General features: G+C 33.5%; 3 protein-coding genes, 1 long non-coding RNA gene and 1 other non-coding gene across 8 annotated transcripts; 2 read left to right on the top strand and 3 right to left on the bottom strand.

Annotated features, from left to right (window-relative positions):
* Nucleotides 1-2,347: 2,347 nt before the first annotated feature.
* On the bottom strand, nucleotides 2,348-6,779 carry LOC111024178 (uncharacterized). The gene is made up of 8 exons (XM_022301791.2): nucleotides 6,606-6,779; nucleotides 5,772-5,891; nucleotides 5,445-5,579; nucleotides 5,074-5,175; nucleotides 4,442-4,513; nucleotides 4,060-4,144; nucleotides 3,921-3,981; nucleotides 2,348-3,783 (listed from the first exon to the last, which is right to left on the bottom strand). Exons 1-8 carry the CDS (start codon nucleotides 6,676-6,678, stop codon nucleotides 2,719-2,721), a joined length of 1,713 nt encoding a protein of 570 aa, XP_022157483.2. The 5' UTR covers nucleotides 6,679-6,779; the 3' UTR covers nucleotides 2,348-2,718.
* A 4,439-nt stretch (nucleotides 6,780-11,218) lies between these two features.
* Nucleotides 11,219-18,049, bottom strand: LOC111024192 (Thioredoxin superfamily protein). 4 transcript variants are annotated; one of them, XM_088117111.1, is made up of 5 exons: nucleotides 17,664-18,049; nucleotides 17,471-17,544; nucleotides 17,232-17,306; nucleotides 11,749-11,877; nucleotides 11,219-11,608 (listed from the first exon to the last, which is right to left on the bottom strand). In XM_088117111.1, exons 1-5 carry the CDS (start codon nucleotides 17,942-17,944, stop codon nucleotides 11,532-11,534), a joined length of 636 nt encoding a protein of 211 aa, XP_087973237.1. In that variant the 5' UTR covers nucleotides 17,945-18,049; the 3' UTR covers nucleotides 11,219-11,531. The 4 variants fall into 4 exon arrangements, with proteins under 4 accessions (XP_087973237.1, XP_022157516.1, XP_022157517.1 ...); XM_022301824.2 differs by having other exon boundaries at nucleotides 11,749-11,775; nucleotides 17,664-18,044; XM_022301825.2 differs by lacking the exons at nucleotides 11,219-11,608; nucleotides 11,749-11,877 and adding an exon at nucleotides 13,123-13,617 and having other exon boundaries at nucleotides 17,664-18,047.
* A 1,924-nt stretch (nucleotides 18,050-19,973) lies between these two features.
* TRNAV-AAC (transfer RNA valine (anticodon AAC)) lies at nucleotides 19,974-20,047 on the top strand. The gene has a single exon. It is a non-coding gene; the product is annotated as a tRNA-Val (tRNA).
* A 1,784-nt stretch (nucleotides 20,048-21,831) lies between these two features.
* On the bottom strand, nucleotides 21,832-23,328 carry LOC111024180 (putative indole-3-pyruvate monooxygenase YUCCA8). Its single transcript, XM_022301793.2, has 3 exons — nucleotides 22,657-23,328; nucleotides 22,178-22,549; nucleotides 21,832-22,059 (listed from the first exon to the last, which is right to left on the bottom strand). Exons 1-3 carry the CDS (start codon nucleotides 23,326-23,328, stop codon nucleotides 21,832-21,834), a joined length of 1,272 nt encoding a protein of 423 aa, XP_022157485.1.
* Nucleotides 21,946-26,068, top strand: LOC148208805 (uncharacterized). The gene is made up of 3 exons (XR_015787105.1): nucleotides 21,946-22,085; nucleotides 22,184-24,221; nucleotides 25,634-26,068. It is a non-coding gene; the product is annotated as an uncharacterized LOC148208805 (long non-coding RNA).
* Nucleotides 26,069-26,274: the final 206 nt, after the last annotated feature.

Raw genomic sequence — 26,274 nt, 5'->3', positions numbered from 1 at the left:
TTAAGATCATGCATGTTGGAGGTGTTGATCAACACTATGTCACGAGGACATAGAGTGGAAGGACCAGCAAGTCTATCAAACATACCATACTCGATTTGACTAGGCTGAGCCAAGTTGAGCAGAAGTCTTGTGCACGAAGTACGCTTTTACAATCCTACTCTTGGATCCACTCAACTGAACCTATTGTCTGACTTAAACATTGAAGTGTGTTAGGATTATCATCACACTGGCCTCATTTTGTATGTGATGTTCATTGGTGCATTCGATATCGAAACCCGAATCCAAACCCCTTCATCAAGATATTATATATTTAAATTAATACGCAGAAGAAATAAATATAATATAATAAGAACCAATCTTTCGAGAAAAAGAAAATTAAAATTTTGATTTTTCTAAAAGATACGTCTAAAATCCCCTTTTATTCATTTTAGATTATAATTATATGGGATTAATGCTAAATTTTGTATTTAAAAGGAAAAACATTCACTTTTACCCTAAACTTGTACGGTATATCAATTTTTATTCTAAAATTTCAATTTCATCCGGTTGCACTATAAACCATAATAAATGTGTTTTCTTTTTTTATAAATACAATTTACTCTTTACACTGTACACTTTAAAAAAGATGCAATCATAAGTTTTCATTTTAAGAATCATAAAAAAAAGTAATTAATTATAAAACATTTATTTGATACCCAATTGGGGAAAAAAACATTAGAGCGAGATGTTTTCTTTTTTTTTTCTTCCTTGAATTTGTAAATATGATAGAAGTTATTTAATAGTCGATTTTGTACATTAATCAAACTAAAAGTTATGCTATACTTTATTCTCATTAATTAAATTAATAAGTTCTAAATTTAGGCTTCAATATGATAAAACGGAAAGTTTACGGTGAAAATTGATACAACTGGCTAAGTCTAAAAGTAGAAATTGATTCTTTTCCATAACAGTTTAAGAAAATAAAAATATTTAGAATGGTTAAGAAAGTCTATTATTTATAAGCATTGCTGAAAAATGAACAATAATTGAATAATGGAATTTGGTGAGAAGGGCAAGGGACCATATAGAGTGTTGGTCATATAACAACCACCCAACCACTGTGGCTTTGGTGGAACAAATAAAAACCTTCAAATTTCAATAATACAAAAGTCAATTTTAGGTACATTTCTTTCTAATTTATTTAATGCCATCCCATGTTACTCTCCACCAAATTTCTCTTTCTCAACCCATAAAAAAAAATTTAAAATTTTTAAAAGAGCAAGATTATATGAAAAATAATTCTCAAATCACTTTCTATAATTATTTTGAAGTTTTTGAGACTTGTGGAATAGTTGTGAAATATATTTAGAAGAATTTGGCTCATGTATGGTTTAGAATTAAGAAGTTTGAATTTGTGTACATAGTTGTTCCGAGAGCAGCTCTATTGGCAAGGACATGGGACGTTGGAGTTTCACTTACCATGATATTTTGTTATTAAACTTTTGGATGAGTGTTTAATATCGAAAACTCTTGATGTCTCTCGAGGTCCAAACTTTGAGGTGAGCGTCGGTGCTTCTAGTATCGGGATAAAAAGCTAAAAAAAAAAGACCTTTATGATTTATAAATTAAATGTGTGATTTGTTTGTGCACCTATGTTGTATTATCAAATATATAATCTAAAATAAAAGAAATTAAAAAAAAAAAAACTTGCGTATCACTATCAAACATAGACTTAACATTATAACTCAAGTAAGACACCCAATTCATGAACCCAAAAGGAGAAAAAGAATCATGAATCAAACACTCCTCTAACATTTACAACTCAGTAACAATTCTTAAAAATAATTTCCTTAAATTACAAATTTAGTCTTTAAACTTTCAAAGTCTTGTCTAATAGGTCCGTGAACTTTAAAGAATATCTAATAGATTCACAATTTTTCAATTTTATGTCGAATAGATTCCTAAATTTTGAAAATGTCTTATAGATTTCAAAACTTTTAATTTTATGTTTAATAGATCCTTAATTGATCCCTCGCCTATTTGACATTTTTTACATTTATAAATCTATAAGACAATTGAGTTACGTGTCTAATAGAATCTTGATTTTTCAATTTTAAAATTGAAAAGTTATGATCTTATTAGACACTTCTAAAGTTTAACGATCTATTAGACACAAAATTAAAAATTTAGAACCCGTTTGTTAACATTCTTGTTTTTGTTTCTGATGCCCAACCCACATAAATTCAAGCATGATAAAACTATATTCTTATATATATTTTATAACAAATTGAAAACGGAAACAAGAAACAGGAAACTTGTTTTTGTTGTTCCAAAAATTTCTATACATGTTTCTATAAACTGAGAAACAAAAAACAATAAATAGGTGTGAAATGTTTATATTTCTTAATAATATTGGAAACGAGAAGCAAGAAATCGTTCTCTCAAGAAACGGGCCATGGATTCCATGAGTATGAATGTACAAATTAGTTGGGGGTAGATGTAGTAGAGTGGTTCTCTCAAGAAAATGATTCAAGTAACAATCTGTCTCTGTACTGCACAAAACTTGAAGCTCTTAGAGAGAAATTTTCATCCTACCATGAAACACTACCCCTTACGTATTGACTGTATTTCAATCAAGTTGAGTCCTCTCCAAGTCTCAACCAAGAAACTTCTTTTTTTTTTGTTTCTTCCACACACACACACCAGAAAAAGGACACAGAATCAAAAGGATCAATCAAGTCATATGTAATCCATTTCAGTTATATCAACATTTATTTTATCAGTCAGTAGAGAGCATACCTTCCTTTCTTGAAAGAACGACTTGGGCTGGATAAAGAAGGGCGGCCGATCTTCAACGAATGCGTCATATGAACTGCCATAATTGCAATCTTCATGGACGGGGACTGTAGGTCTCATTTCATCCATTGGGAATTCAAGTATATGATAAGCTGTTTGGCAATGCTCTTCTGAGCCTGAGAAACATTTCCATCCAAGATCAAATACAAAGCCAGAAGCGCTGAGACTTTCTATAGAAGAATGCTGAGGTTCGTCATCCAGCACATTGTTCATAAGCCAACGCGCACTTTGTGTGTGGAAGAAGTCACAGCTGCCATTGTAATCGGTGTAATTATCACACTGAATAAGACATTTGGGTACATATGAGAAGTTCAAATGCAGGTTGTTGAAAGCGGCATGTGTATTTTCCTGCCTACTTGACCCATGAATTTGATAGCTGGCTAAACTGGAGTATGGAAATGAGTATAAGTTTCCATGATTACTGGAAGGGAAAGGAGATGAACACAGCGCCACGGCACCAGATCTCTCATGCAAGTTTGGCTGGTGATCATCAGCAAATGAAGTTGGTGGCTCGGCAAATTCGTTCAATTCTGTAAGTTGAGAAGAAAAAGCACTTTCATCTTTTATGTTGTCAATATCCCAACTGAGCAGAAGAGCTTCTGGCTCTTGCTTTATTAGTTGCAAAGGTTCACCAAAATCATATCGACTATATCGCGGTTTGAACTGGCTGGAAATAAGCGATTTATAGTCTTCAACAGTAAGAAGTGAACTATTGGCATCCAGCAAAGTAATTGTTCCTTCTAATTCACAGTCAGATTCGTTGGTTCTGTACTTAACTTGGAATTCGTTATCATTGCTATTGGTTGAGAAGTCAGAGTGGGAGAGAACCCTTCTTCTCGATTTATTCAAACGAAAGGATGATGAATTATTATTCAAATGATGCTCATGATCAAGTCTTGAAGAGCAACTTCCAGGAAACCATTGTAGTTTTTCCGAGTTATTATCGAACTGTGGGGAATCAGGTTCATTCTAAAATCAGTAGCTATTCACATAGAGCTGAATTGATAGAATTTTTAAGAACAGTTTTAATTGAGCTGAAAAATCCGAAAAAGTTGAAACTATTGGATAACGGTAAAAGAGCATACCCTATACTGACTGCTCTCAGGTAGAAGCCGGCCAAGTAGCATGGAAATAACACCACCAGACCTGGAAAAGTTTCAAAGAACTCCATTGTTGGAGCCAGAAAGTTAATGAAATAACAGATAAATCAGAGGCGAGTCTGACCCCTTTTCGTATGAATCAAGCGTTCCATAGAATGACATACTCTGAATGAACTGACGTAATTTCTGCCTCTTCCTACTAAAAATATCTGCATGAATATCCCATCTTTCTTTTAATGTAGAAAGGTAAACAAATACATTACATGTCAATGAACACGACTCAGAATGTTTTTAAAACTATAAGATCAAGAATCCCCAACTCCGTTAAGAATGCAAAAATGGATTAAAAAAGAAACCAAGGAATGTAACAACAAATTTATGTATTTCCAAAAGATGACACTCGCTGATCAAAATTCAAAGTTGGGATTCTCTATTTTTTTTTTTTTAAAAAAGGAAGAAAGATAAAAAAAAGGAAATAGAAAGAAAATCAGATGACAAAGAATTACCATCATTTTCCATGCTTCTCTGTTTGCTCTGTATATCCAATGTTTCATGAGCTTGTTTCACATCTACCTCCTCTTCAATAAAACAAAGGACTCAAGTTACTATTTGGAAACTATTTTGTTTTCCTGTAGGCTTTGATTTCATCATGTAATTCAAACCCAAAATAACAAGAACCAAATTGAGAGATATTACTTTTTTTTTTCCAATTCATTGTATAGAACTAACATCAGTAAATGGTACACAAATTATGTTTTACAGACTTAATAGATATCTTTTCAGTGACACATCAATAGTGACAACTCAGTTAATACTAGCCATATACTTGCTCCATTGACTTTTTTACACATCCATCCAGGATCATGCACATCAATTATCAAACCAAAATTCATAATTTATGTTGATTTGCTTGCTTGCATATAATTTACTCCACTACATTAACCTACATAGTATAGTGGGAGGAATACATGGAGGTATGCATGATGAAAGAAAAAGGTAATGTTACAAAATATTAATAACGTCTTCAATTATACATGTTCTGTCAATCTACATGTCAGACACGAATTGACATAAAATAGAATATAAAATTTGATGAACGTCTGCAAGCAGTGTACACCCGAAATTTTGGAGGAATTACCGAGTGGAGAACTCATTGAATCAAAGTTAACAGGAGTCACATTTTCAACAAGAAAATGTGATGTGAAGTCCTTGCAGCAGTTTTTGACAGGGCTGGTTCTCTCTGGTTGGAAAGAAAAAAATTGTTACAAGTTACAAGGCACGTACAACTTTTATTGTGATCCTATGTTTTATGGTTAATTCTAAGAATGGTTTAACTTGAAGAAAAAGTACAAGCTAACATGAGGCTGACTGGAAGGTTTTAGCCTCACATGTGCAGATATAAGGAAGATACCGGAAGTATAGTTCTTATAAAAGATCTACACATTTTTCGTATCCCAAAGCATTTTTCTTTTCTTTTTTTTTTTTTTTTGGCTAAAACTTACGTCTTACCTCTGAAGCAACCTCTTGGGTTGAACTTCTTTGATTGAAGTTCCTTTTGACGTGGAAGAGAGGAACTGAATCTAAGGGTTGCATCTTCCTTGAACTTCTTAAAGAATGCAAACTCAGAAGTTTTTGCAGTATTTGCTTCTCATTGTTCCCACAAAAGAAAACATTTCAACAATTCAACAAGGGTTCGTGCGTTAAGACAATAAGAAACTTAACTAGAATAAAACAAAAAAAAAAGTACAAAGATGAGTAGTAATAATAACACCGAGCCTTATATCTCGCTACTGTAGCAAACTACAACAAGAGAGTTGGGTAATTTATAAAACTTACGGTTCGTAACATGTCCTTCTTTCGAGGGTATGGCCCGTATAGGAGAAGTGTCTCTTTTGCATGTCAAAGGTGCATCATTATTAAGATCTCTAACTTTTATTCTTTTACGACAGCTACTTTCTGTTAGGAATGTTCATAAAGGATTAGCAACATTATTTGAAAAGAAAAACTGTCGGAGTCATTTAATTTACTAGGTAGAAATTCACTAGCTGTAACAAATTAGAGCAAACAGGGGATTGACTGAAAAATATACTCTTGTAGTTTAACACAATTGCAAACGTAACTTGGATGGTTGATACATAGGAAAACCTATCCTTATTGCTAATATGGAACCAAACTAAAAAGGGTGTTCTCGCATTTTGCAAAACAGTGACATGATAACGAGAGCGAAGGAAGAAATCAATGAAGAAAAAGGAAAAAGAAAAGAATCTTTCTCACTATTTGTACAACTACATGAGACTAAACAATCATTTTCAACCCAAAAAGTTACATTTATAAGTGTGTTAAAAATTGCATGTGTCCCAAAAATGAAAAGATGAAACTGATGTGATCTGAAAGATTCAATATGTATTCAAATCAATGATGTTGAATTTTACAAACAAACCACATAATAGTTAATTACAGAGTATATACAATACGAGATCAGAAGAAAAATTGGGTTCGTGCAGAAATTGATATACAATTGGCATTTTTACGAAAGTAATCGAAAACTGGAATGAGGAACTGAAATATCAAAGGGGGAAAGCATGGAGTGGGATTGATGATTGAAGAGCGAAACGAAGAGACAGCAGTATTATATTGGAAACCCAAAAACATGAGAAATGGAAGAGAAACCATTGTTTGGTTGGAATTCTGAGGCATGAAGACGCTGTGGAGAAGCTCGGAGGAGGGTCGCTTTGCGCTTCATCTATGCCCTACAACCGAAGGATTCTGCTTCTTCTTGGCGTCTCTCCCATGGAAAATTAGGCGCCAAAATGCTTCACGGAGACCGGATATCACATTTTTCACTTTTATATTTTACACCAATTAGATTCACGTGCTACCCTCCACGCTCGGCGATCGAATTCACCATTTGATTTTCAGAGATATATATCAATTATCAAAAATATATGATTAATCTTCTATTAATAAAGTTGGTTGATAATGTGTGTATATATATTTTTGACAAAGTAGATAATGATATATATTTGTGTCGGTATACCTCATTTTACGACGAAGAGAGTTGTTATTGGATGCATATATTCTTTCTAAACATGATACTATTATCTTTTTCACCGATAAAATATAGTTTAAGAAATTCATCTAAAATTTCTATTAGAATAAGTTTAATCTGTCAATGTTGATGTTTTGGAGTAAAATATTTTTGTATTACAATGGATAAATGTGATATATTTTTCATGAACACATTTTTCAATCCATGAATGAGTAGGTTTCATTGTTTGAAATAAAATTTGTTAAAAATATAAAACATAATATTTTTAAATTATATATAATATAGATATAAATATAAAATTATTAAATAAAATATATGAAAAAGTTGAAAATTATACATTACCGTTACTTCTTTCTTTCAGGTGATTTATATTAGGTATATTTATAATTTCCAAATCTTTATTTTTTATTTTTTATTTTTACATGTATTTTGAAAATCTATGTTTGCTGCAATTTTATTTATATTGATTGATCTTTTAATTTTTCTCTTCGCTTTTCAATGGACAATTCTACTTCTTTTTCACCTTTTTTTATTTGCATTCGTTTTTTGTTTTCCCATTGAAAATTAGTAACCATATATTAGTAATTATAAGAAAATTTTATCGCACACTTTTTTTCAAAGAATTTTCTCTATGTTCTTAATTGAATCTTCATTTTAAATATAATATACTGCAAGATGCCAAGAAACTGATTTAGAAATTTAAGAGAATAAAAATGTAAGGAAAAAACAAAGAATTTGTTAACCTCAAAACTTAATAATTAAACCATTATTACATAGTAAATGAATAAAAGTTAGGAACTACGTTATTTTAAATTTAATATTATAGATTAAGTAATTATTTAATATTATAATTAATTTTCTGCATATTATTTGTTTTTCTAACACAAAAATATATACGGACCTTAAAACTAAAATAGTAAAAGGTATCTAACATATCTCAAAATTTAATGCCGAATAATAATCTTGTCTAGCCGTAAAAATGCCTACAAGTTGTCATAAATCTTAAAATAGAGAAAGAAAGAAAAATAAGGGCTCATCTGTTGACCTATTTCTTGTTTCTATTTTTTCATTTTTAATGAAGAGAAATGGATTGTATAGCTCCAACGTCTCTAGATTCAAGGATGATAAAATAATCATTTTTATTTATGTTTTCGAAAATGGAAAGAATTCTAAAATTTCTATATAATTTTGAGAATGTTCCGAGAAAAAGATAGAAAGAAAAAACATAATAAATTACAAAATACTTAAATTTCTTAAGAAAATTGGAAACGAGAAATAAGAAACAAAAACAGAAAGACCGTAGACTACTCAAAGGTGTTAGTTTAATCACTTAATAAAACTCCATGGTAAAATTGAAAGTTTAAGATTAAAATTGCCTTATTGAACTGAGTGGAATTTTCGCACATTATTGATACAATTGATTATATACTAATATATTAACACATTTGTTTAAACAAAACAACCCAACAAAATTAGGAAAACTTTGAAAATGTCTTTTAGAAATGAGCTTAAAAAAGGACTAATTTTGGATTCAACAATTTTATTTTAGAAACTTCCTACCAACTAGATTTTTGACAAATTCCGTGTTTTTTTCAAAACCAATTATTATTTTTAGATTTTATACCGAACTCTCCCTTAATTTCAATTCTAAACCCAAGGCTATATAAAGGAAGCGATGCAAAGAAGATTAGAAAGAACGTAGAAGAAATGGAGTCAATTAGTTCTAAAGTGTTTTTGGGAGCATGCACTCTTATACTCGTGGGATTTCATCTTTTCATTTTCCAAACAGATGCTAGAAAAATTATTGTCGCCAACAAAGATTTAGAATACTCCATTCAAGAAAAAGAATCGATGGTTAACAAGGAAATGTACTTAGAACGAGTACCAATTATGCATCAAACTAGGTTGAGTGAAAGGATATCAGACTCTTCACCTTCTCCACCGCATGCTCTATCTACCATTTCAAAGAAGAAATTGTGGCCCTATTTTGTAATACATCCAAAGGGCAACCTAATTCCTCCTTCTGGGCCGAGTCAAAGGTTCTCTGACTCATCACCACCTCCATCGACGAAGGGATTATGGCCCTTTTTGGTAACACATCCAAAAGGTAACATAATTCCTCCTTCGGGGCCGAGTCAAAGGTTCTCGGACTCATCACATCCTCCACCGACGAAGGGATTTTGGCCCTTTTTTGTAATGCATCCAAAAGGTAACCTAATTCCTCCTTCTGGGCCGAGTCAAAGGTTCTCAGACTCATCACCTCCTCCACCGACTAAAGGATTATGGCCATTTTTTGTAATGCATCCAAAAGGTAACCTAATTCCTCATTCTAGGACGAGTCAAAAGTTTTCTGACTCATCACCTCCTCCATCGACGAAGGGATTATTGCTCTTTTTTTAATGCATCCAAAAGGTTAACCTAATTCCTCCTTCTAGGTTTCCAGACTCGTCACCTTCCTCATCACGTGCTTCGTAAATCATTTTCAAGAAATAAACGAAGTTCAATTTTTAAATGTATCTACAAAACATACATGTTCCTACATCTTTGGGTGAATGAAAGGATACCAAAATAACTATCTTATCAACCATATTTCCTATCACAAATCCTCTTAATTAAGAATCTCTATTACTACTTGTAAAATCTCATCAGTACTTGTTCCTTTACTATATATATATATAAATAAAGACATCTAAGTTTGTAATTTTTAAATTATGTCAAAATAAAGACATCTATTATCTTCTTTCTTTAATCTTTAATCTCAAAAGTTCAATGTCTTACCTTACATTTGTCCCGCTAAAACTATTATGTCAAATAACTATAATTTTATATTTTAAAAAAATTTAATAATCGTAATAAATTAAGGAGTGTAATTTTATTTTTATTTCTAAATTTGTTGTCTTGGAATAAAAAAAGAAACATATGTTTTCTTATTTCTTATTTTTTTAAGTATTTGTAATATTTCACTTATCTTTATACTTGCTATTTAAAAGTGGGATAAAGAGTGGGATAAACGAAAAATCATTTTGGACTATTACGTTTCAACCCTAATTCAACAACTTCAAATAAATAAACATCAAAATAAAATAAATTCATTTAATACAAAAAATTAAAAAAAAATAAATAAATAAAACATTACATTCATTTAATACAAAAAAAATTAAAAAGAAATAAATAAAACATAAATTAATGGTAATAAATAATAATAATAATCGCACTATTAGACAGAGGAATCATACTTGGCTTTTATATAATTTTCTTAGGGTATATCCATTTTTAGTTGGCGTTCAAGGTCATGCCTGTTGGAGGCATTGACCAACACTATGTCACGTGAAGGACATAGAGTGGACGGACTAGCAGGTCTGTCTTTAATTATGGTTCACCCACAAAAGTGATCGTAAACACTTAGTCAAAAAAGACAAGTCAGATAACTAAATCGTCTCTTAATATTGTAATAAATAAAAATCTCACACCTACTTCTCTCCCTCCATCATATAATTTAACCATTGTAATTTATTAAATAAAATAAATCTTTCTACATTCCACAGTCAAAATATAAACTTCTTACTTTTTCTTTAATAGTCAATACAATTTATCTTAATATTTTATATATATTATAATTTAAAAAAACTACAATCTTTTTGAAAATAATTTTGGATAATTTTGTTTTTATATAAAATTTTAAATTTACAAAGCTTATGTCACTCCCCCTAATAACTACTAAATGATAATTAATTTAATTTAAGTCATAAAATATAATACGAAAAATTTTGTCTTAAATTGATTCATAATTATAATCTTATGGCAAAAATTTGAAACTCTTTCCTTTCTTAAGATTATAAAATGACTCTTTTCATTCATTTCTTACAGGAATTTGAACTATATTTTTCTTACTCTTTTTTCTCCCGATTTTTGTTTGGATTTTCAAATTTAAGATATTCTATAGCAATCTCAACCATTACTTGAAAGGTTGTAAGTTGCCAAAGCGAACATAGCTCATCGATAATTGACATATATCTCTAATCAAGAGGTTGTAAGTTCGATCCTCCATCCCATATGTTAGTGCTAAAAAAAATATGAAAAGACCAAAATGATCACTTTTTTATAGTACGATGACGAAAATAAATATTTTGAAAGTACCACCAAAGATCAAAACAGTATTTAAACCAATGGAGTGATATTGTGATTTTTTCTCTCTCATGTCTAGGCACATTTATGACATTGACCACAGCTATAGTGGTATCATAATGCAAGTTGAAATAGTTTTTTAGAATAGTATTTTCAAGACACAATTTCAAACAAAGTAAGAATGAACAACATTAAACCCTTACAGTCCTTGGGTTTAATTGTAACAGCATCTAAGTGCTTTTAAAGACAATGTTGAAGACATCACCAGCACTCCAAATGGTAATAAAATGCTCTCTTTTTTTGTAACAAATGCATCCACAAACAACTTGACATATATTTTCCTAACTACAACCCAAAGTGTCTCTTCAGGTAGAATTGAGAACATCAACAGCTCAGAATGCAAAATGTCCCCAGAGGCTTGCTTACGTCTCCGAATTTTTAGCATTAGCTTCCGACAGCAAAGGCTCGAGTTCTCCTTTCCGGTGTAGCTTCATGGTATCTGCATCACAACAAGAAAGCAACACCGACACCGACACAGTCACCAACACCAGAATAACTGAAGCAATGTAGCCTTCCCTTCAGTGACTTGAAGATTTCATAAAAATTTGTTTGAAAGAAAATTATGCCATAAAAACGTACCTGTACAGCCGCCTATATGTTTACCCCCTGGCCAAAGAGGAGAGATATGTGAGTTTAAACAATACTCATTAGGCATTCGAGAATCCGCGACACTGACCGGAACAAATTGATTGAAAATTCTTTGAATGACTAGACAAAGGGGCAGAATTTTCAAACACCAATTTCACAGTTGGTAAAATATATAATAATATCATGTTTTGATGTCACACGCTATTTTGGAAGGCAGGATTATGTCTGATACACAACATGATCAGGCACTACCAGTCATAAGAATGAAGAGTAGACACAATGAGAAAAAAATAAAACTAATACATATTTGAACAAGAAAGATACTTCTTTCAGCTTTCGACTCATGTTGATGTGCTTTTTATAAATCTGGAAGCCTGCCTATGGACATCTTGGGTGTTTCTATGTAAGCATTTTGAGCCTGGGAATTCTATTCCATGTTTCTTCTTGGGTATCTACATGTAAACATTTATTGTAACTATTTATTTCTTTAACTACAGCAGCTAGGTATGGAAAAGAAGATGGGCTCAAGAGGCCACCAAAGGCATGGCAAAGCATGGACTTTAACACATGGTAAGCTACCAGCCATCAGGATTTAGTTAGTGAAGGCATGACATGTGTCCTTAGGTAAATAGTTTCTAGAAAGGAAAAAAAGCAATGGATTTCTAACAAAAGCTATAACCTCCAAAATTCCAAATCATACCTATCGAATTCTTAGAATTAAGAATATATGAAGAACGATCAAACTTAGATCCAATTTCGTTATAATACAGTCAAATTCAGCAGTAACTTAGTATAGGGGAGACATCTTCCTCAACAAAACACACTAGGACTCGAAACTCTCTCAGTCAAATGGGAAGTAGGAGAACTGAAATATGTTTAGTTTGTTGGAGACCATAAACATTGTATCCTATTTATGAACCCTTCCTACAACCCATTAAGCCCACTAAGAGTTCTAGGGTATCCACCTAAATAAAAGTCCATATCCAATGAAAGTCCATGAGTCCATTAAATTATAGATCACTTTAGACGATTCTTTAAATAGTCCAATAATATAATTATATTAATAGGTGGTCCACATTTTTACTAACAACTTTACCGTAGAACAATCTCATCTATTTTTTGTAATAGTAAAGGATTAGGATGGCTTTCACTATTTTTATTGTTGGATCAAGGATCGTCTCTTGGAATGGAGATTGTCGTAGCTAATTTCCACTATTGATGTGGAGATTGCACGTTAGGTGACCTTACATTCCAATTTCCAACTGGCCACCCTTTAATGAGATCATATAAACAATGGGATAGAACACCATATATCTACATTTATATAACCAATGCTCATAAACAAACTATATAACATTTCTAATCTGCATAAAATATAAATCACAATATATATGTATAAAAGAATAAAACACTGTAGGAAAGTCACTCCCACTTAACCATAGGTACTATTAACTGCAACAACACAAGCAGTATGCTCTAGAAAGACTTTAGGTGTTAAACCTTTGGTAAGTATATCTGCTAGCGTTTCATTGGTTCCTATATGTTCTATGGTAATTAACTTATCATATACTCTCTTCTAAAAACAAGAAAATTTATGTCAATAAACTTAGATTTCGCTGTATTAGAATACGAGATTGCTGACTTATTATCACGAAAACTTTTGAGTGGCCTTTAATGTCATCAATAATCCTTAGTCCTGTGACAAACTTTCTAAGCCATAAAGCATAATTTGACTGCCTCATAGCGTAGCAATGAACTCTGCCATCTGCCACCATGGTCAAAGCTACAAGAACTTGTTTGGCATTCCTCCATGAAATAGCTCCTCCCGCCGTCATGAACAGATATGTTGATGTAGAACGTCTGTTTATAAAATGTGAGGGAGGTGAAATGTCTTTTATCAAACAACATAGGAAAAAAAATGCTGCTCTGAGGTAGCAATGCCAAGTTTCCATTTTTTATCATTCATTTTATGTTGTTGAGGTGGCTTGAATTGAGGCTTAAAAGGTGGCATTCATTGAGGTGGACAGTGGGCAGTAAAGGTGTTAAACAAAAAGGAGGGCACATTTTGGCCCTAGCTAGCATGTGCAGGCATGACAGCCAGCCACGTGCGTGTGAGACGCGCCTCTCCGATTCTCTAGTGCCAAGCTAGTGCACTGCCGAGCCGCTAAGCCACCTAGTCGTTGAGCTGTCGAGCCCCAGCAGCCAAGTCAAATTGTTTTGGATCAATTTGTCTGGTTTTTTGGGTTATTAATGGTCAAATTTTGGTTTTCCTTGGACCTTTAGCCTATTTTGAGGACCTTTTATCCATTTAGTTAAATTTATGCATGATCAATAATAGTTAACTATTGAAAGATGAGGAGATTGTTGAGTTAGCAAATCTTCTATCTTTCCTCCCCTCGACTTTGCTTCATGAGACAGAGGATATTTGGATTTGGAATTTGGAGTTTGGAGAATTCTGGCGTTTTCACTGTTAGCTCTTTAGGAAAGATTGGGGCTGGTGTCCAAAAAGAGTCAATCTCTTGTCTTGGATTCTTCTTATGGGAAAAGTCAACACATCAGAAATCTTGCAAAAGAAGATGCCTTTTATGTATTTACAGCCAACGGTATGTCTATTGCGTGCTGCTAGTGGTGAGTTCCAACAGTATGTTTTCTTCTCTTGTTCTTATGCGGCTGATTGTTGGCCTCTCTTCTTCTCTTTGTTCAACATATCTTGGGTTTAGAATTTGGAGACCTCTAATAACATTCTACAATTATATTGCGGTGCTTATTTTCATAAGAAAGCTAATCTCCTTTGGCTTAATAAGCCATCATCTCAGAATTATGGTACGAAAGGAATCAGCGGGTTTTCAAAGCAAACACAAATCCTGTATATATTGCTTTTCAGCTAAGTATAAAGCTCCACAATGGTTTGCTCTCTCATCATCTCAGAATTATTGTTGTTTGTTGTTATTTTATTTTTACTTTTTTTTTTGCTCTTTTTTCACTCTTTTCGAAGTTTATATCTTTGAACATTTCTCCTTTTCATCAATCATTGTTAAAAAAAAATTTGTTAATTATTGAAAATAGCTTTGGTATTTTATTTTCTCATGGATATAATTAACGATAATAAAATATTAAGTCCTGCATAATTGTCCGCTTATTTATCAAATGATAGAACATGTTGTCAAAGTAGTCTTTGTTACCGAATAATTTATATAGTCAAAATTATCAGATGTTGGAGAATGCGTTATTTGTGCATTCTAGTAATGGCCCAAATGAAGTTATTAGTTTGGCGAAATAACATATTCACTTGCTACAATGAACATAATGCCATGAGGGTGATAGTCAGCTCAAAGGAAGGTTGTTAATGTTGTGTTTAGTATCTTATTTGTCCTCATAAAGCTTCTTGTTATTACTAGTGTTGAGATTTATTGTTTTTTATACCATTGCTATGGGTTACTACAACTAATATTCCTGCCCAGTTGGGTCAAGTCCCCGTGCTACTAACTAGTGCAAATTTTAAGTCTTGAAAAGAGTGCAAAGAGATCATTATGGGTTGTATGGATCTCGACCTTGGGTTTTGGCAAGGCAAATCTATTTCTACCCCTCGTGAGTCTAATGAGGCAAGTGGAGAAATGGGAAAAGTGTAATCGCATGAGTTTGATGATTATAAAACATTTTTGGGTTCAATTCTAGAAGATGTGGATGCACATAGTTTTCTTCAAAAGTTGGAAAAGCGATATGTCAGGAGTGACAAAGTCGAAGCTAGTATCAATTATAAAACACTCAATTCCGCAGCTAGTAGATATGTCAAAACAATTCTCCTTGTTTTTGTTAGTTGAGCTCATTAGGTCGTTGGAGAGAGAAGAAAGTAATCTATTGACCTTTGGGGTATCGATGGGTTTGTCATTAGAGGAGAGTGTCAAACCTCTCGATTGTTTGGCTAGACTATAATATTATGTTATATGTAATAAAACTAGAGATTTCTTAAGTCCTATTAAACTAGCAGCAAAATGTTTTTTTCTTTTTTTGATAACCGGGAGTCTAAGCTTTGCTCCCCTGTACCTAGGGGCACCCGCGCCAGCCTTTGGGAATGGATTCAAAATATAGGAGGATTCTATTGGAAATGTACGAAATGTTGTTGAAGAAAGTGAGGCAAGAAGTGAAATCATTCAATATGAAGTCATTTGAGGAATTGGGTAGAGACTTTTGGCACAAGATTGAAGAACAAAGGCAAGGATAACAATTAGGACAAAAGGAAAATCAACCCAACAAGGTGAGTATATGCATCTTATACAAGATCAAAGAGAATTGATCCAACACAAGTTTGAAGGTGATGGAGAAAGTTGTGAGAGCTGGAATTAGGAATGAAAGGAACTTACATAGATCGAGACCCTATAGATTCACAAAAAAAGGGAATGAACACAAACAGGAAAATAAATATGAAATTGAACTACAAAGCAAGGACAAAAAGAAACCAACGGGAGAGGAGACATGACAGAAGAGGAGTCAACCGTAAAAGAAAGAGAAGTGGGAAGAAAAGTTATTAGCAAAAATAGTGCACTCCAATGTTAGAGAAACGGAGGCATCTAGGCTGTGAGTGGTGGAAGCATGATACGAAAGAAGAAACAACCACTAAAACATATCCATACTTCTTTGCAACTGTAAAACTTTTGGAGAATAAAGATGGGGTCCTGGAGAAATAGTAAGAGAATGGAAACCATCAATCACTTGCGTGAATGGCAGTTGGGGAGGTGGGTTTGGAGGCTGATTTGGAAGGAAAAAAGTCATCCAAATTTGTTTTATTTGACGGGAGAGTTAATTGATCAACCACACCTTGAGAATAAGGTATATTTTGGGGGCAGAGTAGAAAAATATTAAGGGTGTTAAGAGGGCATATTTGGGAAATTGTAGAAGCACCTCACCCAACACATTACATCCACTGTGTGTTTGTTGAACTGCCTCAATGAACTAACTACCAGTACCCACTATCCCAAATTTTTTCCTACTAGGTTACTCTAGTTTAGTTTTTTTTTTTTTTTTTTAACAAGAAACAAATTTTTCCCAAAAAAAAAAAAAAAGAGAAACAAACTTTTCACTGATAGTTGAAAAATGAATAAAAAAGTTCAAGGAAACAAACTTCAAAAGGTCACTCTTGTTTAGTTGTAGAAACTAATCATCGCTGTGTGGTAAGTTTCCTCTCCTTTCCATGTGCTCCTTGATTTGGGAGGTCATGGAGTTTATTTAGCCCACCACTCATAACCCTCCTAAATTCACTCTGAGAGAATGTAAGGACTAAATTTTAAAAAAAGAAATCAATATATAAGGGATGAAATTGAAACAAAAGGGCGTATTAGGGACTAAAACATATATTCAGCCTAAAATAAAGCATCGCCTCGACATAAATGGATAATATTTTCCTCACATGCAATACAAGATTGATTGATAATTATGATGACAAGCAATAGCTAAAGATTCCAGAATACAATACTAACCGATGAAAACATTTGGTACGGTATGCTGTCCAGTAAGCCTCTCGAGAACCTTTTGCAATTGTGGCCCTTGGAGACCTGAAGGGGAGAAACTTCTTAGTTCTTAACACAGATTCTCACATATGGGCTCGGATTATATTTGATTCACGAGATCAAATACATGAAATTACCAAGAAAACAACATTACAGAGCGAGTATATCTAATGTGAAGTGTTATTAAAAGCGAAGATAAGAAAAAAGACCTAATTCATCCAATTCAATGACCAGTGGCTGCACCCCAAGCCTCTTGAACAACGCCTTAACGTCGGAAGAATACCTTCAACAGAATTACCAAGAATGAGAATCCTATTTCAACACAAATCAGAAAAACGGGCATCGAGAAAATTGAAAAGGGATTACAAATATTAAGATCGAATGGATGAGATTTGAACTCACGAACACCATGTCTTGGAGTATACCACAACTGGGTTTTGGGAGATAGTAGCTTTGACACTCTCCTCGAGTCTAGAGCCAAAAGAAGAAGAGGATGAGACGGCTTTGATCGAAACGAGCTTGCTCCTGCTGGAGCCATTGACGGCATTATACGTTGAAATGGAAGTGGATTTGAAAGTGCAGGAGTTGTGAAAGGGAAGGGAATAAACGGACGCCTTGAAGAAGAAAGAAAGAGTGCGCGGAGAAGTGAGATGAGGGGAGGTGAAATTGGAAGCAACTGCCATTGATTTCAAGCTCTAGCTCTAGCTCACCTTCTTCTTCTTCCTCCAATTTTTCTGCAACTTTCGCGTTCTAATTCTAACTATTACCATTATATTTTTGGCTAGGTTAAATTGTGAAATTTTATTTATAAATTTCTAAAATTTTCAATTATGTCTTCTTTTTATTTTGATTCTGATCTTTTCCTTTTTATAACATGTCGGGGATTCTAACTCATATATGGAGGATATATGTCAATCACGCGTTTCGACTTTCTTTTTATATAGTTAAAATAAATATTTTTTTTAAGTTTAACAACAACGTGTAATTGGAACCAAAAATATTATGGGTGAAATAAAGTCAGAATAATGAATGGATGGAATGATCATATTTTGATGGGCCAATTTCAATCTCCAAAATTTAAAGAAACCAAAACTAAATAAATAGATCCGGCCCAAGGAACAAAGTCAACGAGCAGAGAGTTGGGGGGCCAACTGTCCACAAAGTCGTGGGTTGACCAGTCAGCATAATTTTGGATCCATAATTGTTCAAATATTCTAATATTTAGTGGCAAAGTAGCATAATTGAGTACCACCTGTTTTAAATTATGTTACAATAGTATGTAATCTAGTCTAAAAGAATCCAACGTTTCGTATTTGTTGGCTAGAATTGGTCGTATTTCTAGATTTTTAATGTTGTTGATAAATTATATCCTAAGAACTTTTCTAGGGTTATTTGTTCATAAAAAAAAAAAAGTAAGTGGTGAACATTACTCGAGGAATGATGAGTAGTTAGAGCTAAGGAAATGATCAAGAAAATTAATATTTTAATCAATTTTCATAACCTTTGGAATAACACGTGAGAGTGGAGATTCGAACCTACGATCATGTTGACATTTTCAAGAAATATAAGATCTAATCTATGTATAGTGAAGTGAGACAAGTTAAACCATCCGGTCCTTTTCCTCTTCTAAACTTTTACCAATTTATTAAGGATTGGATTATATTCTAAATTTATTATCAGCAAATTTTAAAATTTACTAACCGTGGGGACTAAAATATTCAAATATAGAAGACTAAATTGGAACGTTTTGAACGGTTGACAGTAAATTGAAAAAACGCCTAACCATGTTTACTTATCAGGAATCGAAATGAGAATGAATCGTAATAAAAATCATTCGGAATGGAAATTTTATTTTTTTGATGTTGTTTACTATAAATTTTATGGAATCAGAATCATAATTAATTTTATGTTGTTCACTACAATTGGAATCGGAATCAGATATATGATAATTACTAGTATACTCCTTTCTTCTTTCTAGTTAATTATAAATACATTATTGTGTTAATTTTTTTTAATTACAATAACAATAAATTTTAATTTATTTTATTACTATGATTTATAGTAAATACTTTTTATTATAACTATTTATCTAATATTATTAATAATGAATAATTAAAATAAAATTATATCAACTAAAATATTTTTTAATTAAAATTTAATCTAAAATATTATTAAATTTTATTATTCTAATATTCAATAGTAATATATTATATTTAAAAGAATCGATTGATATTAATTAATAATAACAAAGTACAAAAAATTTTAAAATTAAATATAAATTTATATTTTATAATAAAGTCATGACCAATTTTTATTAGAATACAAGAGATCAATAGTTGAAATGAAAAAGAAATAATTAATAAAGTTATGAGTCTCGTTAATAAAGATAGATAAAGAACAAAAGTAGTAAAGCAACTCTAATAAATGTACGGGACTCACATATCAGAAATGGAATGAGATTGCCTTTTTTAGGGATAATTTTCCAAATTTAAAAGGGATGATTTAATTTAATTCCTAGGTAAACATGAAAGGGAATGAACAAATTTATTATTATACCGGGAAGTAAACATGGCCTTAACCTATTTAATTCTCTACAAATTTGCAAACTCGTCATTTTGGATCAATGGGCCCAGCCCAAATCTGCTTCGACTTTGTGGATAATAGAAGACCCAAAAGAATTGCTTTAAAAGTTTAAACTCTTAGGGGCAACACGGTGTCGTGGTGTAGTTGGTTATCACGTCAGTCTAACACACTGAAGGTCTCCGGTTCAAGTCCGGGCGACGCCATATTATAATAATAAAGGAGACTTAAACTAATAACCAAAACTGATAATAACAATAATATAAATTGCAATTTAGATCTTAAATTTAAACAAGTGTTGCAATTTTTATCATACGTACAGTATTCGCTAATTCATAAGTTAATTTTAGCAATATACAAGGTAAACATTAAAAAAAAATCACTAATATTAATGAAATCAAACTTGGCATAAAATAAAATTTGATTAACTCATAAATTTGACAATTGAATAACTTTGCAAAACTGACAAAATTTAGCTAAAAATCAACATTTTTTTTGTCAAATCCCATCAAATTGTACTAAACATGTATTTTATAATTGATCATTTAAAGAAAAACGGATCAAAAGGTAAAATTTTCAAAATATTTTCAAATTTAAAGTAAATTGTAATTTATAGTTTTAACAAATTTACCTTGAGAATTCTGTCTTTGCCCTATCTCCTATCTTCTCTTTCCCTTTTAATTCACACACTTGTTCGTAAGATCACTGGGCCCAACCCAACCCAAAGCCCACTTCGACTTTGTGGACTATACACGGCCCAATATAGCAATTTATATACCCTCAAGAGCCTGTTGCCATGAAGGAGTGTCGTGGTGTAGTTGGTTATCACGTCAACTAAGACACTGAAGATCTCTGGTTTAAGTTTGGGCAATGCCAGTTATAAATTTTTAATAACATATATAAATAATAATAAAAAAATTATTTATTTAAATTTCCATGGTGGTTTTGCCAAACTAAAGGAGACCGAAGGGAACTGATAATCAAATGGAAAAGATTGCCAAAGGTGGTTGTCATGAACTGTTCTACAAAAAAGGGGGTTTCTCTCTCTTTTTTGAAAGAAGAAAAAAAAAGGTTGAAATTTAATTAATTGAAATGAAAGTGTGATAATTGGGGCATCCAATCCAATCCAATCCATGTGCAAACCAATGCCAACAAATACTAATGATCATCACATTATTCACTAAGTTTTGGGGTCAAACCCAATACATTATTAATCTTCATCTTCAACTTGTCTTTCTTTTATTCCTTTTCAAGGGAGAGAAACCAAGTTTTTTCTTTCTTAAGAAAATTGAGATTTCATGAATCATTTATAGAAAAGATTTCAAAATTATTGAAATTGAGATAAAGAGTCGTAATGAAATCTAAACCTTCGAATATTTGCAAGGAACAAACAAATGAAAGTAAAACTAAATTATCTAGCAGGAACAAACAGATGAAATAACTTATGTTATTTTTCTATCCATACTTTTAGAGCAACAATAATATTAAATTATGGTCGAAGATACATACTTTGAGCTACGGAAGAATAATCTCGATTACATGTTTATATGGGGTAACTTCAAATAAAATCAATTGAACATGAAGATTGATGGGATGTGAGCTAATTGAAGAAGTAGACAGAATTGTGTGTTTGGAGATGGAAATCATCCAATGTATGGGGGCAATGATGAGTTGATTTGATTTGTTACCAAAAACAAATTGGTTTTGGTTGATGAAAAAGGAAGAACAAGAGAGAAAAGTGTCAAGTTTTAAACTACATTCACTGAACAAAACAAATGAAGGAACATTTGAAAACGCCTCATCTTCATCTTCCATCTTTTACAAAATGCCCAAATGGGCCTCTGGAGTGGAGAGGGCTCTGTTTGTTTCTATGTTTGTTTCTTTGTTTGTTTTTTCTTTTTACAGTGTTATTTCTAACTTTCTCCTTTACAGGGCTGTGTGTAAATGTAAATCGTCAATGGCGGCCATCAATCGCTCTCACTTCTCTTTTTCAGAACTGGGAAATGCAGCGTCTGTGGCAAGCGGTGGTTCTCTTCTTCTGCTGCTTCGTCTCCGCCTTCCATACGCTGCCAATATCTTGAGCTATTTTCATGGCGTCCGACGAAGCCCCTGAAAGCCCTCTCCTCGAGAACCCAACCGCGTACAGCCCCGCTTTTCCCTTCCACCCATGTGGGGATGCTGCTTTTGGGAATCCATTTTTGGAGAACAATTCGCCTTCCTGTTCATTTCAATGCCAAATTTTCGGTCAGCCATTTTTTTTTCACTTTTTCGTCCAACACGTGTTCGACGAAATTACTCTTAGAAAATGTTAGGTTTAAATTCAATGTTTGCCTCACCTGAAGCCAAGAGGGGACATTGCTGCGGTACCCAGTAGCCAGAACTACTGAATCTACATCAAGCTTTTCGCCATTGACAAGCTCTACTTGGTTGCGAGTGAACCTCTTGATTCCTGGTACCACTTTGATGTCACCGGATTTGATTTTCTCCAATGCTCCAATGTCAAGAACAGGGGTCTTCCCAGTCTCGTTTTTGAGCTCCAATGGACCCATTGATGGCCGTTTGAGGCCGTAGTTTTCAATGTTTCCGAGCACCAGCCATGCCAGGACCAACAACAGCTTGTCCACCATCCACAGGGGTAGCCATTTCATCATCGTAACAGCTAGTTCGAATGTTGATTTTCCAAGAACTTCCCTTGGCAAAACATGGACCTGTTGGGAACAGAGCAAAACAAACGCCATTAGAACCATAACTCCATGATTCAAATTGCATTGAGCTGATCATGAACAGTGATATTATAGTTTGTTCCAATGCTTACCGAGCTCCGGACCACCATTGAAGGAGAGGCATCATGGTTGCACAAGTCTAGAGAAACCTCCATGCCGGAGTTGCCACTGCCAACCACCAACACTTTCTTTCCAGTGAACTTCTCGCCGGACTTGTATTCACAAGCATGGGAGACGTCGCCGCAAAACTCGCTGAATCCTTCAATTTCGGGCATTACACGTTCGGCATTCTCGCCGGTCGCCACGACGAGCCACCGGCAAATGTACTCGACCTCGTTGCGGGCTGACCCGGCAGTCGAGATGGTCTTGACTCGCCACAGGCCGCTGGTTTCGTCGTACCTTGCTGATTGAACACACTCATTGAACTGTGGGTTGATCTCAAAATGCTTGGCGTATGATTCAAGGTACTCAATGAACTGCCTCTTGGTTGGGTATTCAGGGAAGTCTTCAGGGAATGGGAGTTTTGGGAGCTGGCAGAATTGCTTTGGAAGGTGAAGCTTAAGCCTGTCATAGGTGCGCTTTTGCCACAGGGAGGCTATGCATTCAGCTCTTTCAAGGACTACAAAAGGCACCCCTTGTTCTCTAAGACAAGCAGCTGTGGCCAGCCCCGAAGGTCCTGCCCCGACGATCACGGGACCGTTAACCCAGATGCAACGGCGAGAGAAGAAGTCGTCGTGATCGGCAAGACGAAATAAGTTCTCCATCACTACTAAGGTAATTCCTCAAAAGGTGTTTTGGTTTGATTGAAACTGTGGTTCTGTGTTTTGTGTTTGCAAATTGCAACAGGTAAGGCTTTTGGAAGTGCTAGCTTTTGTTTGTAGGAGAAGATTGTGGGTAAAGTTTGAAGGGTTTTTGGAATCGGAAGAGAGAAGAGCTTTTGATTTTTGGAGATGAGAATGAAGGGAGGAGTGGAGGGCTTAAATAAGGAGAATTGGATGGTACCATATGAAGAGAGAGAAAGAGGAGAGAGGGAGAGATGCATGTGATGGAAGTGGGAGTCAATGAGCTTTAAAGGGTCATTCTCAAATCATAAGCTTCTGCCTACCCCTTAATTATTTTATTTCCTTATTCCCCTCTTCCCCCTCAATATAATATTAGATCTCACTAATTCATTACTTCATACTCTTTTTAAAAGAATTTAATGCTGAAAGCCCACCATATAGACTATTATTTTGAACCTCATTAATTTAGCTTTTCAAGGCAATTATGGGGAGAGTGGTGATCGGGTAGAGATTCGAACTTCTGACCTATAGAAAAGACTATGTGGGAACCCGAAGCGGCAGCAAATGGATCAGATCAAGGCAATAACCCGAAAGGGATGAAAGGGAGAGATATATGGAATTTTCAAAGGAGTTGAGTCGATCAGGTGAGAGAAGCAGAGAGATTTAATGGGAATGATGGGGGTAGAATGCTGAGTAGGACATGGAGAGGGATCCCACGTGGAGGGAGGGAGAGGAGGGCATGGGGTGAGGGGGCCACACGTCAGCATCCTTTGGACCTCTGAAAAACAAAGCTGCAATGAGAATATTATTAGAAGAATTTGTTGAGTTGAAAGGCTGTTTTGTTTTATGGTTCACACCATCCATCTTGCCAACTGGTACCCTTCAATTTCTCTGCTGCTCATAAACACTACTCTATATATTTTTATTTTTAATGCAATAATATATATATATATATATATATATATATATATGTATATGTATGTATATATATATATGTATGTATGTATATGTACACTGCATATTTACTACCGTTGAAAAATTTGATAACAAGAGAGAAAATAGAATAAATAACTGTCAATCTTTTAATGGTAGATCCTACTCACCGATAAGTACCTAAATATTATTCTTTTTAATATTATAATGTCATATAGATTTTTCACTTTTCTAAAAAAAGTGACTGACAATTAATAACTTTCTAACTCTTCTATGTTTTGGAGCAAAATATTACTTTGTTTAGTATAGATAATTATGTAATCATCGTTTCACTTTGGTTAAAATAACCGACTGTTCTTCCCTATATTTCCAGCTCTTATAACGTTTTGGTTCTCATATTTTTATCTATAATTGTTGAGTCCTTATCCTTTTAAAAATGTAATGACCAAGTCATTGAGTTAAAATATTCATAAAAATTAAGAAGTATGATAAAAAATGAAAAAACTTGTGCATAAAATATCAACAAGTGAACCTCTTTTGGTCCAAAATCAAAATTTCATATGTTTTTAGTAACTAATGTTAGAACTTAATAAAAGCTTAAGTTTACTTTTTCTCTCTCTCTTTTTTTCTTTCTTTGCCTTTTTTTTTTCACATGCCAAGTGGCAGTCGAGATTTGGCTACACATAAACTTTAAGAGGAGAAGAGGTCCGGTAGAAATCTAAACACATGTTTTTAGGTAATAGCGAGGTAGATTTAGACGGTGAAAGAAAGATATATAATACGAGTGTAAAAGAAAGTGGTTATGTGGCCCTTGGAAGTAATGACATGTATGGACATATACTTTGAAATTACAATCTGTACTCCTTTTGACGAAAAGTGAGATTTGGCATTTTCTTTTTCTCTCTTTGGAAACCTAAATGAGTAGTATCCTATCATCATTCCCAACTTTCACTCTCATCATCAAACCCCCCAACTTTACATACCAACCTCCAAGAATATTATGTAACACTAAGAACCAATTATATATGCACATAAATATATAATATATAATATATCTTTACCTATTTAGCCAATATTAGATAGGGATATTGTTGTGGTTTGGTGTAATCATTCTTGTGGGTGCTCATGCCTCTTAATATTGACATACCTTAGTTAGTCATTTCACAACTATTACTTCATAGGGAGTTTAACTATGTACACTGTTAAACAACTAAGTTGTAATGCAGTTTTTTAGTTCAACAATTGCATAGTGGAAGATTGAATCATCCCAACCTTTATGATGCTAATATATGTCTTGTCTACTGAGTTATACTTGAATTGACTCATAAAAAGTTATTACATTACATGTTACTAGGTAAAATCTAATACTGCACAGGGTCTTTTCCTGCTTGGATATGTGTGTCTGAGCTGTCCAAAGATGGGGAGAATGGGTTCGTGACTTCATAAGGAGAGCTTAATCTGACTCCAACTTGGAGAAGATTCTCATCAACGAAAAATATGTTGACATTCAACGGAAGGATGATTTTACTGTCAGAAGATCTTCCAATTATCAGCAGAAAATCGTTGAATGATAGATATGACAGTTTCAATGATAGAACATCGAATTCTCAATGTTCTCTTGTAGAAGGTAGGAGTCCCACCATTTTCAAAGGTACACAATCTCTTACAATCTCGGCATGACATCAACTCAGACTTAATACTAACTTAAGCTTCAAAGTGTGTTGTCGAACGTGTAAATTTCTGTTTGCTTAATATATGAATATTTGAGTTGTGCTCGGGTTTGATGAAATTATGAAAAAAGGAAAAAAGGGGGAGAATATTGGGGAGGGGTTATTCTTGTTATCCGCAGCCACCCAACCAGGCTTGCAGTGCTCCCACAGCCAGCTTGGATTTTGATGAAGAATTAAGCCTTTCCACTTTTGGCATGGGAGAGGGAGAGGGAGAGGGAGGGAATATGCACTTCTTTCCCTAAAACCCTAAAAAATTCCTTCTTTT

This window comes from Momordica charantia, assembly GCF_013281855.1.
Source record: "Momordica charantia cultivar OHB3-1 chromosome 9 unlocalized genomic scaffold, Mcharantia_2.0 BLBB01000009.1, whole genome shotgun sequence".
NCBI classification, from domain to species: domain Eukaryota; kingdom Viridiplantae; phylum Streptophyta; class Magnoliopsida; order Cucurbitales; family Cucurbitaceae; genus Momordica; species Momordica charantia.
Note: the sequence above shows the minus strand (reverse complement) of the source record. Positions and strands in the feature narration are given on the sequence as shown.